Genomic DNA, 17,223 nt, shown 5'->3' with positions numbered 1-17,223 from the left:
TTTGAAGATAGGAGCTTCTTAAAATGAAAATTGAGATGAAATTCTGGAATAACACCATTGTTCCATCCCTCTTGGGTTTTAGTAAATATAAACTATTTTAACATTTTCCCACATATTCTGCAGTGGCTTTAGACACAGTTTAACAGACTCAGGTTGCTTTAGCTCACTGATCCAAAAATTAAAGAACTATTTATAAAATATACTATATTATATACATAAAATATAGAATATTATATAAAATATACTAACATACTATACTATAAATAATTAAATAACTATTCAACCCAAAGTTTTGGCCTCCACTGCCCATGAGTTCAACACCTGATTGTATCTGCAGTGCAATGACACATTTAACAGCACTGATGCTGAAGCCATGAAACTGCCCTCCTTAAAATGCTCCCATTAATTCCAAATCATGAAAGAACCAGAAATAACTTCAGAAAAAGCTCAGCAGAACCACAGTGTGAAAACACCACCCTCAAGAAACCAGTTGCATGAAATGAAGCACAACAGTGTTAGTCATGTTTTGTCCTTCAAAACAGAGAATGGATGAGTTCTAATAATTCTGGTTATTTTTAGGATGCTGTTTTTCCTCCTCACTCCATTCAGTGCGCTGCTATTTCTGTCACAGTTCCATTTTTGCCATTATGGGGCAAACCTCAGCAGCTCTGGAATGGCCACCAACACCCCATGAAGGGAACAGAATTCTGGGTGTTTGAAATGTAAACTGCTAGAAACCCACACAAAGTCAATTAACTGGGTCTCTAATGAGCTCAATAAATACTGTTTAGTTGGCCTTACTTGGTGGGTGAAGACATGGAGCATCTCCCAGCTCTCAACACAACAGGAATAATTGTTTCTAGTGAGTTCTGCCAAAATTGCATTTTCCCATCATGAACAGGATGCCACAGAACCTCTGCTGCTCTAAACTCACCAGGATCAACATCCTCTGCACAGCTCTGCTGCCCCACAGCCACACACACTGCAAAAATTCAGCTTTTTTGGAGGGTTCATGGCTACACCAAAAATCCAGAAGGAGTATTACAACATGAAGGAAATATCCACCCAGTCCATGTCATTCATCTCCTGCACAAAACTTCCATTCCTCCCACGAGAGGAGTGTTTTTAGAACTAAAAAGTAACACATTTTAATTTTAAAGCCTCCCCTGCACTGCAGCATCAGTGGAAAATCTTCTCTGGAACAGCATATGAACAATGGACACACTTTATTATTTCCAATTTTCCAGCTAAATATTAAAATCTTATAAGTAGAAATGTACTGGAGGAAGAAGAGTTCTCTCAGAGACTTTACAAGAAATACATTTATTTTTCTGTGTTTCAGATGAAATGCTATTTTGGTAAATAAGCACACTGCAGGATGTGGTGTCTGTGCTCAGTCCCACTCCAAGTGAGAAGTTTCATCAATCAAGTTCTCAGAGAATCCTGCTAAGCTCCAAATTAGGATGTGAATTAAACCCCAGCATTTTAAGCATAGAAAATTCACTTACATTGACCAAGCCAAAATAATGCTCATTCACAGGGAACTGCTCAGGACCAATCTCTTTCTCCAAAGCAGAGGCATTGGCGCCCTACAAAAAACAAAATTAATGTTAGAGAAAACAGAAATTTCCTAAAAAACCCCAAAGCTTAGGAAATCATTTATTTCCATTGAAAATCAGCAGTTTGTCAGAATTAAATGAATGTGATGCTTTATTATCACAAATGTACCAAGGTGTCATTTAAAATCTCAACTCCCTCAGCCAAAATTAGTGATCTGATCTAACAGAAGGGTTTGCTACATTTGAGTTTATTTAGAAATTACCACAATTAACTGTTCTCACTTAAAACACCAGGTTGGCAAGAGTGATCTAGAATCAGCAACTTAATTTAGTCAAGAATGCACTGTAAAAATAAACTTATCCTGTCTTTTTCTAGGTTTATTTTGCAAAATACTATGGACAAATGGAGGTTTTTTTACAAATCCCCAGCAGAATGGAAGGAAGAATTTTATCACAGATCACCTGAAAGTGCTTTGCCTTGGTTACCTTTAATTTCAAGGCAACGTATGAAGCTCACAGTGCATTTTGACACATCCTTGAGTTTCCACAGTGCAATGAGGATGGAATTTGCTGTTTTGGATACAACTGAAAACCACCACTGCTCTTATCTGGCACATAAAGCAACAACTAAAGCATTCCAATGTTTTATTTTGAATTTTAACTTGCTCCACTTCATATTCAAAGTGGTTTTTTCATCTTTCTCCATTTTCAATCCACCAGCTCCTTATGGATGGGAATATCTGGGGTTGGTTCCTTCCCTCATTCCTCTCCATCTTGTTCTTTAATGCCTCTTGCTGATGCTCCAACAGTCCTGAGCTCCTTTGCGCAGAATCCACACTTTGGATTCCTAATTCTGTTTTAAATGCTCAAGTGACTCCAACTCTAACCTTGCCCAAACAGAAATACTCCTGCACAGGTGAGGCACCTTCAGACACCTCAGAAAAACCTTCAACCAAACATTACAGCCCAGGAAAACTCAATTTATTTCTTCCAAAACTCAATTTATTTATTCCCCTGAAGCTACCAATGCTTTTCAATTCCTGAGCAAACATTTCCATCATCTCCCTATTAATATAAACCACAAGTAGAGACTGTAAGGACAGCTCCATCCAGATTGTTTTTAACAGAGAAATAACTCAAAATTTCCTAAAAACCAGGAGAGAAAGCAAGAAACAATCAGGTTTAACAGCTGTAGTTGGATGTCCCCCATCAGATTTATAGTGAGTTACATTTCCCAGAGCAGATAAAATGAGGCAGGCTCAGAACTGGGAACTCCAAACCCCAGCAAACACTCACAGGGTGCTGACAGATTTACAAGCAGAGTCTGCTCCAGCAGCAATTACACACAACATTTCTGAGGCATCAGTGCCACTCCAGGCAGCTCCTTTCATTTGTTTCCTTGCAGTCATTCCCTGCTTCTCTTTTTCCTCCAATATTTCCCCTGAATAAAACCCAAATCTAACCTAAAATAAAAGGAGAACCATCAGCAAGGAGGATTTGCTGGCAGGGGTCTGTCCTGGGCTACCTCAGCTCTTCACTGCTCTGATCCACACTGCCTTTGGGAAATGCTGTAAAATTCAAAATTCAACATTTCCAAAATTCATGGAAATGCACAGAAGGGGAAAATTCTGGAATTTTCAGCCTGGAAATCAGAATTGGCCCCTGCTGAGGTTGTTTTGCTCTTCCATGCTGCATGTTTGGAGATTAGGAAAGGAGGATCTGTAAATCCTGAGAGCTTGTGAAGTTCAGTTTCAATTTCTCAGGAGGTTCCTCACCCTCTCCATGATCTCCAGAATTTTATTAGGGAAACACTGGGGAAAAGCCCATTAAAGGAGGTACCAAACCTCCAAAACCAGTGAAAACTGACAGCCCAAATGCTGCAGCTGGAAAGCAACACATGGAATAAATATCTGAACAAATAAATAAAACCATAAGAACTGTAATTTTGAATAAAGCTATGATATAAAGAATTGAATAGCCTACTATAAACCAGGCCACCAACTTGTATCCATTTAACCTGACAGGTCACAGGTGAGTTTTTTCCCAAGTGTTTCCTTGTATTTATTGCCCAAACTTTATAAATTTGGGTAAATTAACTGCAGAGGCAGATTAAAAATTAAGGTTTCCTTAATAAATTACATTATATTTAATGTATTATTTCCAACTGAAGTTGTAGATGCCTCATCCCTGGGAGTGTTCAAGGCCAGGCTGGAGCACTCTGGGATAGTGGAAGGTGTCCCTGTCCATGGAATGGGATGAGCTTTGAGGTCCCTTCCAACCCAAATCATTCTGGGATTCTGAGATGATTCTGACGTTTCTTGCTAGAGAATATTTTAAATTTTTAAAATCATAAAAAAACCAAAACAGGACTCAAAGCACTTGTGGGAGGAATAAAAAAAAAATCAGAGATGAATCATAAATAGCTCTGAAGATGCAAACTTGCAAATTAAGCAGTGAAAAAGTTCCAGGAAATGCAATGCCCAGTGTTCCATGGAAAAAGAACTCCCCTGCAGCAGCACAGATGATTCACCACGGAGTCAATGGCCAGGAGAACTGAACAAGGACATGGGGAAATAAATTCACTTTATGTGAGGGCACCACTTGGCCCCAGTCACGTTTTGGGGTAAGGTCCAGAAGTGCAGGCAAAGTCCAGCTCCTCCCAACCAGGGATCCCTGCAACTCAATTAACAATTACCAATTAACCCAGTGCACTGAAACCTGCTCCAGCCTGAGCCATGTCCTGCTGCAATGAGGCTTTGCTGTCACCCTGACAGGTGTCACATCCCTTTGTCCACCCAGTTAAAAGATTTTTCCATCTGCCACAGGAATAACATGAGAAACAATCCTCGCTTCATGATTCTGGAAATATAAAAGTCACACCTTGTCCAGAATTAAAAATCTAACCAAAGTGGCAAGTGTACATAATATGAAATGTATTTTGTTATTTGGGGAATTAATTAAATTCTCCTCTTTGGGGTGCCACAGCCGAAGTGTTCTGCATCTTGTGGTACTTTGCACACCTAAAACCATCAGAAAATCAATAGAGTTTTGCTAAACTATGTCATATATTGTGGGAGCAACAAGAAATGCTACGAAAAAATCCCTCATCCATAGCAATTGAGCCTGCTTGGTGTAAAACAGCTAAGCAAAACCACAAAAAACTAAAATACAGCCGAATATAAAGATTAATGCAGGGGATTAGAACTGACTTCTCACTGCTGGTGCAGGGCAAATAAATGAATGTTTTAACAACCCCAGAGTACATCCCTGACTTGTGGGAGGTGCAAGGAAATGCTCTCAAGTTGCTGCTCTGCTTCAGGACCATCAAACTCAGCTCTGTGAGCAGAATAACCCCAAATTTCTGCAACACACAATTACCCCAGGAGGAAAACTTCTCATTTAACCATGTGGTAATAGTGATTGACTTACATAATGAGATGTGGATTTAGTGTTCCACAGTGCTGAGGGAGGTGACAAAGGAAGTTTCAGCACTTGTAAGAAGAATTTTCCATTTTCTAGAAATTCCTGGATTTCAAGTGTTGTCTCAGAGCTCCCCTTTCCTGCTCACAGCCCACTCACAGAACGGGCTGTGCTTCCACAGCTCTGCAATTATCAGTCGAACAGGAAAATGAAAAACTGCCTGGCCCATCACCACCTCAGCAGGAATACACACAGCTACAAATGGCCAAGAAAACCCCCAAAGAACAACAATAAAATATTTCCTGTCACAGCTGAAATCATTTCACTTTGTGCATATCAGCTAGTTAGAAGAAGGTGATGAACATTTCCATGAACATTTCATGGCTGAAAAGACAAAGAACACCCTTAAAAAATCCAATATACCAAATATTGAAGCACAAGGAATTGGTAATATTCAAGTTTTCCTCACTTTTTCATACCAACACAGTGAGGGACATCACACCAATATCCTGATTTAAAAGTGCAAGAAAAGGCTGGATGTGGCACTCAGTGCTCTGGGCTGGTGACAAGGTAGGGATTGTCATTTTGGGCTCCATGATCCTGGAGGTATTTTCCAACCTGAAGGATTCTGGGATTCTATTCCATGCTCAGAGCTGGATAAGACACAGAGAAAACAGCATTAAGGCAAACTAATATCTACCCAGAGAACAATCAAGGAAAGTTTTGCTGAATTTTTAAAGAAAAGGGATGTGAAAGGAGCAGTTTCAAACCCCCTTACCTGAGGGAGCTGTCTAACCAAGCCATGCTGAGGCAGCGATCCCACAGTATTCCTGAAATTTTAACTGAAAAACCCATCAAATCCAGAAGAGAGATCTATCAACTCCTCCAGCTTGTAAGCTCTGAGTGATTTTTGCTCACTAGAGAAGTCTTGAAGATTTATTTCCAGTTCAATGCACCATGCAAATGGAATAAACAGTAGTAGACTTTTGTTTCTTAGCCACTGCAGCACCAAAAGGAGATCACAGAGAAGGATAATGAGGCATTAGCAAAAAAAAAATCCTATTCCTGCAAAGAAAATTAGTATTTTGCATAGCCTAGATTTAATTGATTTCAGAAATGTATCAAACAACAGGAGTTTCACTACTTGGTGACCTTAAATTTACTGGATTTATAATTATTCTTACAGACAAAAGATTGCATTATCTGACAGGAATCAGAGGAGTGCTCACTTTTGTCTGTATTATATTTAATTATCTTTATGGCAGAAATTGCAATCAGGCTCTGAGTTGAGGAGTTTTGGTGAAGCTGTGGATGATAAAAGCTGGGAGTGATTATGAACAACCCCTGAGCTCAGGACAGGAGCTGCTGTCAGCTGAGAATTCCACACTTCCAGCATCCTCATGGCTCCTGCTTCAAGCTACAACCTCTCTCCTTCTCAACAATATCAGTTTTACTGAGTTTCAGTGAAATCCTGCCCCACCACAAACCCTGGCTGACAACTAGTGCACTGTTAGTACAAACTACCCATTTTTCACCCTGAATTCACACTTTCCCACTCGGCTGGAATCCCCATTTCCATTCCCAAATATCTGCTCTCTGTGCTCAGAGGTCACTCTGCCCATGTGGGGATGGTCAGAAAAGCAGAGAGAAGGGTGTGAGGGGACCAGAGCATGGAGCAGCTGCTGCTGCAGCTCCAGAGAGAAAAGGACCAAAATTAGCACAACTCTGGGGCAGGACCCTCAGTGCTATTCTGAGCTCTTGTCAGAACAATCAGGTCAGTGCTGTGCTGCTGCTCAGCCAACAGTGAGCTGGAAAATGAGGGAAAAACCCACAGAGCAGGGAAGGAGTCACGAGAGGGGAGATCCCACTGCCCTCAGAGCTCATGGCATTCACCCCTGACAAGTTCTGAGGAGCTGTAATTACACAGGGTTGGAATTGCCAGTGGGTTTAGAGCCTTTCCATAACCATCACTGGCCCAATATAATGACAAAAAATACTCAAGATTTATCTGGTGCCATTAACAGACACAGAAATTCAGAAAGACTTGTCAAACAAATGCCCCATGAGGTTCTAATTGATGGTTTTCAACAGGGATGCAGCAGCTGCTTCAAGTACAAGGGAATTCACTGAAATCACAGAATCACAGAATTTTCAAGACTGGAAGAGACCTATAAGATCATCTAGTCCAGCCGATGTTCTAACTGTTCAGCTAGATCATGGCAGCAAGTGCCACATCCAGTCTTTTTTTAAATTCTTCAAGGGATGATGCCTCTACCACCTCACTGGGTAAATGATTCCAGTTTCTGACCACTCTTTCTGTGAAGTATTTCCTTCTTACTTCTAACTTACATCTAGCTTGACGCAACTTGAGACTGTGTCCTCTTGTTCTATCCGTTGTCGCCCGGAGAAAGAGGCCAACCCCCAGCTCACTACAGCCACCCTTCAGGAAGTTGTAGAGAGCGATGAGGTCGCCCCTTAGTCTCCTTTTCTCCAGGCTGAACAACCCCAGCTCCCTCAGTCGCTCTTCGTATGGCTTGTGTTCCAAGCCCCTTATTAGTTTCGTTGCTCTCCTCTGGACACGCTCAAGTAACTCAACGTCCCTCTTAAAGTGAGGGGCCCAGAACTGGATACAGTACTCCAAGTGAGGCCTCACCAGTGCCGAGTACAGGGGAAGAATGACCTCTCTGCTCCTGCTGGTCACTCCATTCCTGATACTGGCCAGGATGCCAGTGGCCCTCTTGGCTACCTGGGCACACTGCTGGCTCATATTCAATCGACTGTCAACCAGCACCCCCAGGTCCCTTTCCACCTGGGCACTATCCAGCCACTCCATCCCCAGCTTGTATCGGTACAGGGGATTATTATGGCCGAAGTGCAATACTCGGCACTTGGACTTATTGAAGTTCATCCCATTTGATTCTGTCCATGTGTCCAGCCGTTCCAAGTCTCTCTGCAGAGCCCTACACCCCTCTAGTTGATCTACACTCATACCCAATTTGGTATCATCAGCGAAACTACTAATAAAAGACTCTAAGCCCTCATCCATATCGTCAATAAAAATATTGAACAAAACTGGTCCCAACACAGAACCCTGAGGGACACCACTTGTGACTGGTTGCCAGCTAGATGTGACACCATTCACCAGCACTCTTTGGGCCTGGCCATCCAGCCAGTTTTGAACCCAGCAAAGGGTATTCCTATCCAGACCACGGCCAGCTAGCTTGTGTAGGAGCAGTCCTCCCAACCTTTTCAAAAATACAACTACAAACTTACAGCTTGGTCTTTTTTCAAAATGAATCCTGCCAAAATCTACAAGAAGTCAATTTTAATTTTATTTTTTTTGTTAAAGTCTGCTGTGTTTATTTTGGGCACTCCACTACTTTAGATGGACACACACAAATATACACACCCCAACAGATGCTCCATTTACACCTCATTTGTGGACAGTTGCAGATTGTCAGAAGAGAACTTTTAAAATCTGGATTTGTGTCCCAAAATTTCAGAAAATTTCTATTTGTTCACTGTATCCTGTTAAAACTCTAGTTCTTTATGGTGGTCGCCACCTTTCAGCTGCTTCTGGCCTGTCTAAAATACACCCAAGATGAATTAATTCCATTAGTTCACTTTTAATAATCAATTTAAAGCCCTCTCCATAAATGCAAATTGGAAGATTCAGCCTTTCTTTATGGATAATTACTATTATTTTAGCTCAGTACTAAATATTGATTTCAAATTACCTGATTTTTATGCATTTCTCTCTTTGCAATGAATCTAATTCAGTTCAAGTGAAGGAATTAAAGGCTCATAACTCAGGGGATCTCTAACCTTTCCCTGCAGCTGGATGCACACCCAGGAGCTGTGGAGCATCAGTGGAGTAAAAACTTGATGAAATAAAATCTCTGAGGATATTTGGCTTGGACTCTACACCATTCTAACTCCTGGACTGGAACCAGCCGGCAAAAAACATTTCCCTTTAAAAAAACACAAAAAAGGGGAAAATCTACAGGATTTCAGTGTCCAGAACATGCCTGGTGCACAACTTGCTCTCTAATTACTCATTTAGCTTTGAACAAATGAGAGTAGCAGAAGACTGAGGGTTTGAAGCAAGCTGGGAAGCAGCTTTCAGGTTGTGCAGAAAGGCTCCCAGGGACACCATGGTGCAGCACTCCAGATTAGAGGAGCTGCTTAAACCAACTGCTGAGGAGTTGTTTAAGAGTGAATAAACAAATCAAAACAAAAAGGGGGAAAAAGAACAAGTAGGGGAAAAAAAAAAAAAAAAAGCTGCTTTTGCAGGAAAGAAATCTGCATGAGCTGATGTAGAATCTGCCTGCACTTGCTGTATTTGCTGAGATAATAGTTCCAGCTTCAGGACTATTAAAATTACCCTGGGGGGAAGTGGAAATGGAGCAGATTGGGGTTGTATTGCTGCAGGTTTATAGAACACACCGGCATGGCTTTGTAAACACAGATTAGATGTTGCTCTCCCCATCCTTTAAAACTCGGGGCTGTGGAGCACTGAAGTCAGATAAAAAGAGTTGTCAGCTCTGGTTTGAAAGGATCCCTTTTCACAGATCTGGGAAGGCTGTCTGTGTTCCAGGCATAACAAATTACTGTAAATTGAGCCCTGGATTGCAGCACTTTGCCTGCATAAGCACTCCAAACAAACTGATAATCCTGGAAGGAGCAGTGTCACAGACCATCCAAGGCTCCACCTTCCAAATGCCACAGAATCTTCCTCCTGGAAAGGCTGTGCCCATTTCCAGCAGAGAGGAGAGCTCACAGAGCACCCTGACTGCTGCCATGGCACCCAGGGAAACTCCAAAGTGCTGCATTTCCAAAGGAATTTCCTCCTAGGAAGCCTTAACTGGAGTGTTTAAATCAATGAGAGCAGAGTGCTGTGTAAACTCCTCCAAGCACGTGTTTATTCTGTGAGGAGCTGCTCCTGCCAGGTCCTCAGGATCCACACTCCCAAAGGACAGCTCCTGGGAAACCCTCTCATTTATGCTCTGTGAGGGACAGCAGAGCTGGCTCCAGTGAGAAAACACCTGGAAAGGATTGGGGAGAAAGGGCAGGAAAAGCAGAACCACTGCTCAGGGCTGAGCTTTGGCAGCAGCTGCTTCCTCTCCTCAGCCACTGCCTCCCACATCAGCACTGCTCCCAGTGCATCCCAGTTCATCCAATCCTCAGCCACTGCCTCCCACATCACCACTGCTCCCAGTGCATCCCAGTGCATCCCAGTCTCCTCAGCCACTGCCTCCCACATCACCACTGCTCCCAGTCCATCCAATCCTCAGCCACTGCCTCCCAAATCACCACTGCTCCCAGTGCATCCCAGTCTCCTCAGCCACTGCCTCCCACATCAGCACTGCTCCCAGTGCATCCCAGGCTCCCAAATCACCACTGCTCCCAGTCCATCCCAGTATCCTCAGCCACTGTCTCCCACTGTCCTCAGCACATCTTGAACAAGCTACACTCTGTTATTTTTGCATCCTTCCCCAGGTATTCACACTTCATTTTTACATGAACTGAAGCAGAAATTCTCTAATATAATCAGTGTCTACTTTGAACTAATGAACCATGGAGTGCCCACTTTCCCCAACTCAAAGGCACAACACAGCTGGGAGCTCTCATGATCTCTCATTTTCCTGAGGACAATTAAAACATTACATTTTAGAAGTTTACAGACAATCAAAGCAGGCACCAGAACAGCACAAAAGCTCCTTCAGGCGTTCAGGACTCCTGTAAAATCCCAAAGCTCATTCCAAGGGAATCTGTGTGGTGCTCCCAGTCCATCCCAGTCCATCCAATCCTCAGCCACTGCCTCCCACATCAGCACTGCTGCCAGTGCATCCCAGTCCATCCCAGGCTCCCAAATCACCACTGCTCCCAGTCCATCCCAGTCTTCTTAGCCACTGCCTCCCACATCACCCTGCTCCCAGTCCATCCCAGTTTCCTCACCCACTGCCTCCCAAATCATCACTGTTCGCAGTTCATCCAATCCTCAGCCACTGCCTCCCACACCACCACTGCTCCCAGTGCATCCCAGTGTCCTCAGCCACTGCCTCCCACATCACCACCACTCCCAGCTCATCCCAGTCTCCTCAGCCATTGCCTCCCACATCACACTGCTCCCAGTCTATCCCAGTTCATTCCAGTCCATCCCAGTCTCCTCAGCCATTGCCTCCCACATCACACTGCTCCCAGTTCATCCAAAGCTCCCAAATCACCACTGCTCCCAGTCCATCCCAGTCCCCTCAGCCTCCCACATCCCACAGCTCCCAGCCCATCCCCCTGATTCCCCCCCAAGCCTCGTGGTGCCCCTGTGTTTCTGCAGTGACCCAGTAACACACACAGCAGGGGAGGCTTTGCCAGCTCAGCTCCCAGGGACTCTGCAGCTCCCTGAGAGAACAAACACAAACAGCTCCCAGCTGTGCAGGGCCCAGTGTTTACCAGCATTGTTCTTTTGTGAGCTGGCAGGGAGATTTTATCAGGAGCCTCACACATCAAACAGGGCAGGGACAATGCTGTGGAGGGTGAGGAAGTGGATGCTGAGGGAGAGCAAAGATTTATAAATAGGTTAATATTTCATTTATAACTTCAGCTATTACACAGGCACAGCGCAGTAAAATTCAGCTGTGAGCCCAATCAATGGATCTGAATGGGGAGATATATTCACAACTCGGTGTGTGAGGGGTTAAGTGGATAAATCATGGAATAGTTTAGGCTGGAAGGGACCTTAGAGCTCATCCACTGCCACCCCCTGCCACAGCAGGGACACCTTCCCCTGTCCCAGGTGCTCCCAGCCCTGTCCAACCTGCCAGGGATCCAGGGGCAGCCACAGCTGCTCTGGGCACCTGTGCCAGTGCTTTACCATCCTTAATGAAAAATATTCCTTCCTTTCTAGTCTAAATTAACCCACTTTTCATTTAAAACCATTCCCTCTTGTCCTTTCACAACAAAGTTTCTCCCCATCTGTTTTACAAGCCCACTTTAAGTGTTCACTATAAAAGGAGCTGAAAATAGAAAATACAACACACAAACAAACCATAATGATGCACAGTGCTGCCCTTTCTTTTGGCAGCAAGTGCAGGAATCCCCCAAACTGACATCTGCTGGAGCAAGCACTGAAAGCCATTGCTTTTTTAATGGCAACAAGACAGCAAGTGATGTGCATGCAAACAGATGAATTCCAATAAAAGCATTTCCTCTAAATCCTGATTAAAGAGCCAAACAACAGAGATTGAGTAACAGAGCACATCTTGAACAAGCTACACTCTTATTTTTGCATCTTTCCCCAGGTATTCACATTTCATTTTTACATGAACTGAAGCAGAAGTCCTCTAATAAAATCAGTGTCTACTTTGAACTAATGAACTATGGAGTGCCCATGGCACAACACAGCTGGGAGCTCTCATGATCTCTCATTTTCCTGAGAGAAATGTCATTAAAGAATGACATTTTAAAAGTTTACAGACAATCAAAGCAGGCACCAGAACAGCACAAAAGCTCCTTCAGGTGTTCAGGACTCCTGTAAAATCCCAAAGCTCATTCCAAGGGGACCTGTGTGGTCCACCTGAACTGCAGCCTCCTTTGCTTCCAGCCCCAAACTGTCAGAAACCCCAAATGTGCAGCAACAAACACCCATCACACACAGCATTAAACCACAACACAAACAGCATGTGGGAAAACCTTGAAGTGACCTCCTCCCTACTTTGTAAAGGGTTGTATATTTTTTTTTCCCCCCAAAACAATTATTCTCAGTTATTCTCAGGCTGGGCTCTAAGTGCAAAGATGAATATTTGGTTTCTTTCAGCTTAACAAGTCAGTCAAGAAGCAGAGCACTGCTGGAGACAGAAATCTGCTTAGCCAGCTCCACCCTCCCTTCTTGCAGTGATAAAAATAAAAGCTATAAATGTTAATTCTCTGATAGAGCCAAAGCAAAGTCCTACAGCTACAGGTGACAGCACGGAGGTGACATTCCACACCAGGGACACCACAGCTCTGCTTGAGCTGCCCAGTGTAAATTATTCAGGTGGCAAATGGAAATGTGGCACTTACAAATGCTGCAGCCACCTCCCCTGCAGCACTGAAGTCAATAATTATGTCCTGATTCAGACTGTGTAAGGCTACCCCCAATTTGTAGCCTGGATTGGAGCTCTTCAGGCATGTCCTACTGGTTTGACCAACAATTAGACATGAACCTAGAGGAAGTGGCCCTAATTGCCTACAAGAAACAAAATTCTGCTCACAGCTTGCTACAGACTCCTCACAAGCTGCCAGGGAGGAAAATCCCAGCTCTGGCCTTTGCACCTTGCTCCCTTCTCAAGTTCTGGTCTGCTTTTCCAAAAGTTCTGTCAATTCGACAAAATCCTCAAGTTCTGACTGAGAAACTCAGTTCTACAACTGCCTCAGAGCACAGCAAACACATCCTGGGTCAGAGGATGCAGTCAGACCCAAGGAATTCTGCCCCCCTCTCCAAGAGAGCATTCCCACCTGTGCACCCCAGACTCCCCTTTAAACACTTCTGAAACAGCAACTGTAGATTGTTTAAGCAAAATGCCTCAGCAGCGCTCTCTGTTTCCACCTCTGCAGCCATTTCCCTCAATCCTGCAGCTCCCTGCAAACAGAAGGAAAAACCCCAAAGCCCAGAGCAGAGGGAAGGGCTGGGACACAAAGCTGGTGCCAGGGAGGCAGAGCTGGAGCAGTGGCTCCTGGCCATGGCTGTGCTTCCCCCGTGGTGCCACAGCCTCCCCAAGCCAGGAACCACATCCCAGGGAACAACCCCTGCTCCCAGTCCTGCCCAGGCTGGAGCTGCCACAGGGATGTGGTGAAACTGAGGCCTTGGGAAGGCTGAGCTGAGCAGAGGCTGGGCAGAGTTAAAGAATAAAGCAGGGATGTATTAAAAGGATCTCCTCCATGGATCCACCTTGGGCCATACCAGGGTGCACCCAAGATGAACCAAAATGGTCACAAAAATCCCTGACTGGTCATGGGCTCTCTCACTGTGATCAGTTCTGCTCCATTTCCATGTTGCAGTTCACTGTCCCATTCCAGCTTTAGCCCATTCAGTCCCACCCTGCTTGTTTTTCTCTCTCAGCCCACGGTGTTTGTGCTCTTGGGCTGAGATTTGGATCATTTGTCCTTGGTCCCCAGCTGGAGCAGGAATTGTTTTGTCTCCCTAGGCTCACCATCCCATAATATGAACCCAGACCCACACACTAAAGCAGCACAGAATGTGAAAAACAGAAAAGCTCAAACCTGAGGCATCAAAACCCTGGAAAAGGGATGGTGCTCCCACCAAGGAAATGCCACCACCCTGAGGCACAGCAGAGCTGATCCTCCAGAAGTGATTTCAGGGAGGGGAGATGATCCAAGCTCAGCCTCATCACTGGCTGGAATGAACTCAAGCTTGGGATTTCATTTTTAGAGAGACATTGGAGAGGAATGGGGTGGCTGAGGAGCAGTCAGGAACAGCAGTCCCTGTGAGGCTGAAGGGTCTGACAATGTCACAAACCTGGGTTTCACTGTTCCAGCCTGGAGCGCAGATGATGACTGGAAATGCTGGTTAAAACTGCATATTTTACTAAAAAAAATATGTAAAGTTCTGTACAATCACTCCAGTTTAGCATAATCCTGGAGAAAGCAGCTCCCAAAGGGACTTTGTTCATGTATTTCAATGTTTTTAAAAAGAAAGCTCAGCTTTTTCATCTACCTTTTTTTTAACAGTATTTTTACTTGCTGGACATGCAAATAAACTGATCCAGTTCTAAAATCCAGCACCCAGACCTTAATTTCCTGGGCTAGATGAGGGAATAAATGTTAATATTGACAGTAAATTTAGCCAAGCTACACATGCACCTAAACACTGATGCTGACAGATCCCACAGCACTTGATTAAATGACTAATTAAGAAATTTGGAGGACAGTTTCATGCAATTATTTCTGCACAGAACTGAAACAGCAAATTCTCCACTTGAAACACAATGGGGAGAATCTGCTGCAGTTCTTGGAAAAGAATTCCCAGAAACTCAGGAGGGGAACGGGAGGAACCTGCCCAGCTTCCATCCATCCTCCCAGCCAAAATCAGGAGCAAAAATGCCAAAAGCCCACAGGGATGTGCTCAGGTGTGGCTGCACAGTCCCAGGGAAATGCTCTGCCCTCTCAGTCCCAGCTGCTCCCAGGAATGCACCCAAAATATTCCAGGGACTGAGTCAATCTCTGCCCCTGGGTGCAGAACTCCTCAGCAAATTCCTGACTCACCTCTCATGGCCTTCATCTCACCTGGGTCTGTCATGGCAATTAAAAAAAAACAAATTATGTAGGAAAAAAACCCATTTAGTGACATTAAGGAAGGATGAAGTTCTGGGAAACTTTCTCCCAAAGACTTCCAGGGAGGTCTCCGAGGCCAGGGATTTGAGAAGCAAAGGTTGATGTCTCCTGTTAGGGTGTGAGGCTGCAAATGCTCAGTTTGGAGCTGGGCATTTTGGTCAGTTTGTACTGGCTCAGCTCAGCTGGGCCTGGACTCACACTGGGAGGCAGCACCTGCACGGAACAGAAGGAAAATCCTGTTCCTGTCCCACACAGGTAAAACAGAGCCAGTGACCGGTGTGCAGGCTGCAGAGGGAGAGGGGAGCTGAGCAGTGCAAAGGAGGGACTGTGAACACCGAACTGCTCCAGCGGGCACCCGCTGCAGCCCGGGCTCGCAGCACGGAGCTCCTCCCAGAAGGTTCTGTGAGCTCAGCTCCGCTGTTTCACGGCCGGGCTCAGGTATTTCAGCCGTGCCCAGCGCCAGCCCGGCCACTCCGGGCTCTATTTACACAGCAGCGGAGCTTCATTAAGAATTCTGCATAATCATGCAATTACCAGCCTGCCTCTCTGCCCGGCTGGCGGCAGGGACGGTCCCGGTACACGCATGCACGTGGAGCCACTGCAGAGCTCTGACAAACGAGTAGAACGAGCTTTAAAATGAACTCAGTTATCACAACAACCCGACACGACCTGGGCACAAGGCCAATTAATGCTCGATAATTCCTTTTCTCTGCGAAAGGCAGCACGCACCGACCCGAAGAACATTTCAGGGCACGGGCGGCGCAGACACACCCACCGGGAGCGCCGGGCTCGCGTTCCTGCCGAGCCTCCGGCGCCTCTCCCACCGGGATTTCACCCCATTATCCCAAAGCCCCGCGAGCCCCGGCCAGGCCGGCACCCGCGCTCAGCCCGGCCGCGGCTCCCCGCGCTCCGCTCGCCCTGCCCGGGCACAGCCGCTCCGCCCCGGCCCCTCCGAGCCCGGTGCCGGCGGCGGGGCCTCCCGCAGCGGCGGCTCTGAACTGCCCGCACGGCGCCGGGGCGCGCAGCGCGGGCTCTCCCCGCCGCTCGGCGCGGGGCACAAGGCCGGGAGCCCCCGAGGAGCGGCGGCGCGGGCCGGGCGGCCCCAGGGCTCTCACCATGGTACAGACGGCGGCGAGTCTCCGCACCGTCACCAGCGCCTCCATCCGCCCCCGGCCGCCGCCATCTTGGGCCGCGACTGACAGCGCCACCTGCGCACCCGATAACCGGCCCGGGCCGTGCGCCGCCGAAACAGCGCCGCCTGCGCCACGAAACCACCGTTCCGAGGCGTGCTCGGTCCGGGGGGACGGGCTGCGGAACGGGATCGGGAATGGGGATGGGATCGGGAATGGGGATGGGATCGGGAATGGGGATGGGAATGGGATCGGGAATGGGAATGGGAATGGGAATGGGATCGGGAATGGGAATGGGGTTGGGAAAGGGATCGGGAATGGGGATGGGAATGGGAATGGGGTCAGGAATGGGAATGGGATCGGGAATGGGGATGGGAATGGGAATGGGAATGGGAATGGGGTCGGGAATGGGAATGGGAATGGGAACGGGAATGGGAATGGGGTCGGGAAAGGGATCAGGAATGGGATTGGGAATGGGAATGGGAATGGGAATGGGAATGGGGATGGGAATGGGAATGGGAATGGGAATGGGAATGGGGTCAGGAATGGGAATGGGGTCGGGAAAGGGATCGGGAATGGGGATGGGAATGGGGAATGGGAATGGGAATGGGAATGGGAATGGGAGTGGGAGTGGGAATGGGAACAGGAATGGGAATGGGAACGGGAATGGGATCAGGAATGGGAATGGGAATGGGATCGGGAACAGCACAGGGATTGGAACAGACAGAGATGGGAAAAGGATTGGGATGGAATTGGGTTCATTATGGGAAACAGTTTTCCCAGAG

General features: G+C 46.2%; 1 protein-coding gene across 2 annotated transcripts in view; it reads right to left on the bottom strand.

Annotated features, from left to right (window-relative positions):
* The window catches only part of LOC131563739 (ubiquitin carboxyl-terminal hydrolase 12-like), a 30,893-nt gene extending 14,401 nt beyond the window's left edge, over positions 1 to 16,492 (bottom strand). The window contains exons 1-2 of one of the 2 annotated variants that reach the window (XM_058813851.1): positions 16,424 to 16,492; positions 1,509 to 1,589 (exon numbers count right to left, since the gene is read on the bottom strand). In XM_058813851.1, coding sequence (XP_058669834.1) covers positions 1,509 to 1,589; positions 16,424 to 16,471 — 129 coding nt within the window. In that variant the 5' untranslated portion in view covers positions 16,472 to 16,492. Of the gene's footprint in view, positions 1 to 1,508; positions 1,590 to 5,448; positions 5,581 to 16,423 lie in introns of those variants that run through there. The other variant, XM_058813852.1, reaches the window with a different exon arrangement.
* Positions 16,493 to 17,223: the final 731 nt, after the last annotated feature.

Source organism: Ammospiza caudacuta, chromosome 14, assembly GCF_027887145.1.
Source record: "Ammospiza caudacuta isolate bAmmCau1 chromosome 14, bAmmCau1.pri, whole genome shotgun sequence".
Classification (NCBI taxonomy): domain Eukaryota; kingdom Metazoa; phylum Chordata; class Aves; order Passeriformes; family Passerellidae; genus Ammospiza; species Ammospiza caudacuta.
Note: the sequence above shows the minus strand (reverse complement) of the source record. Positions and strands in the feature narration are given on the sequence as shown.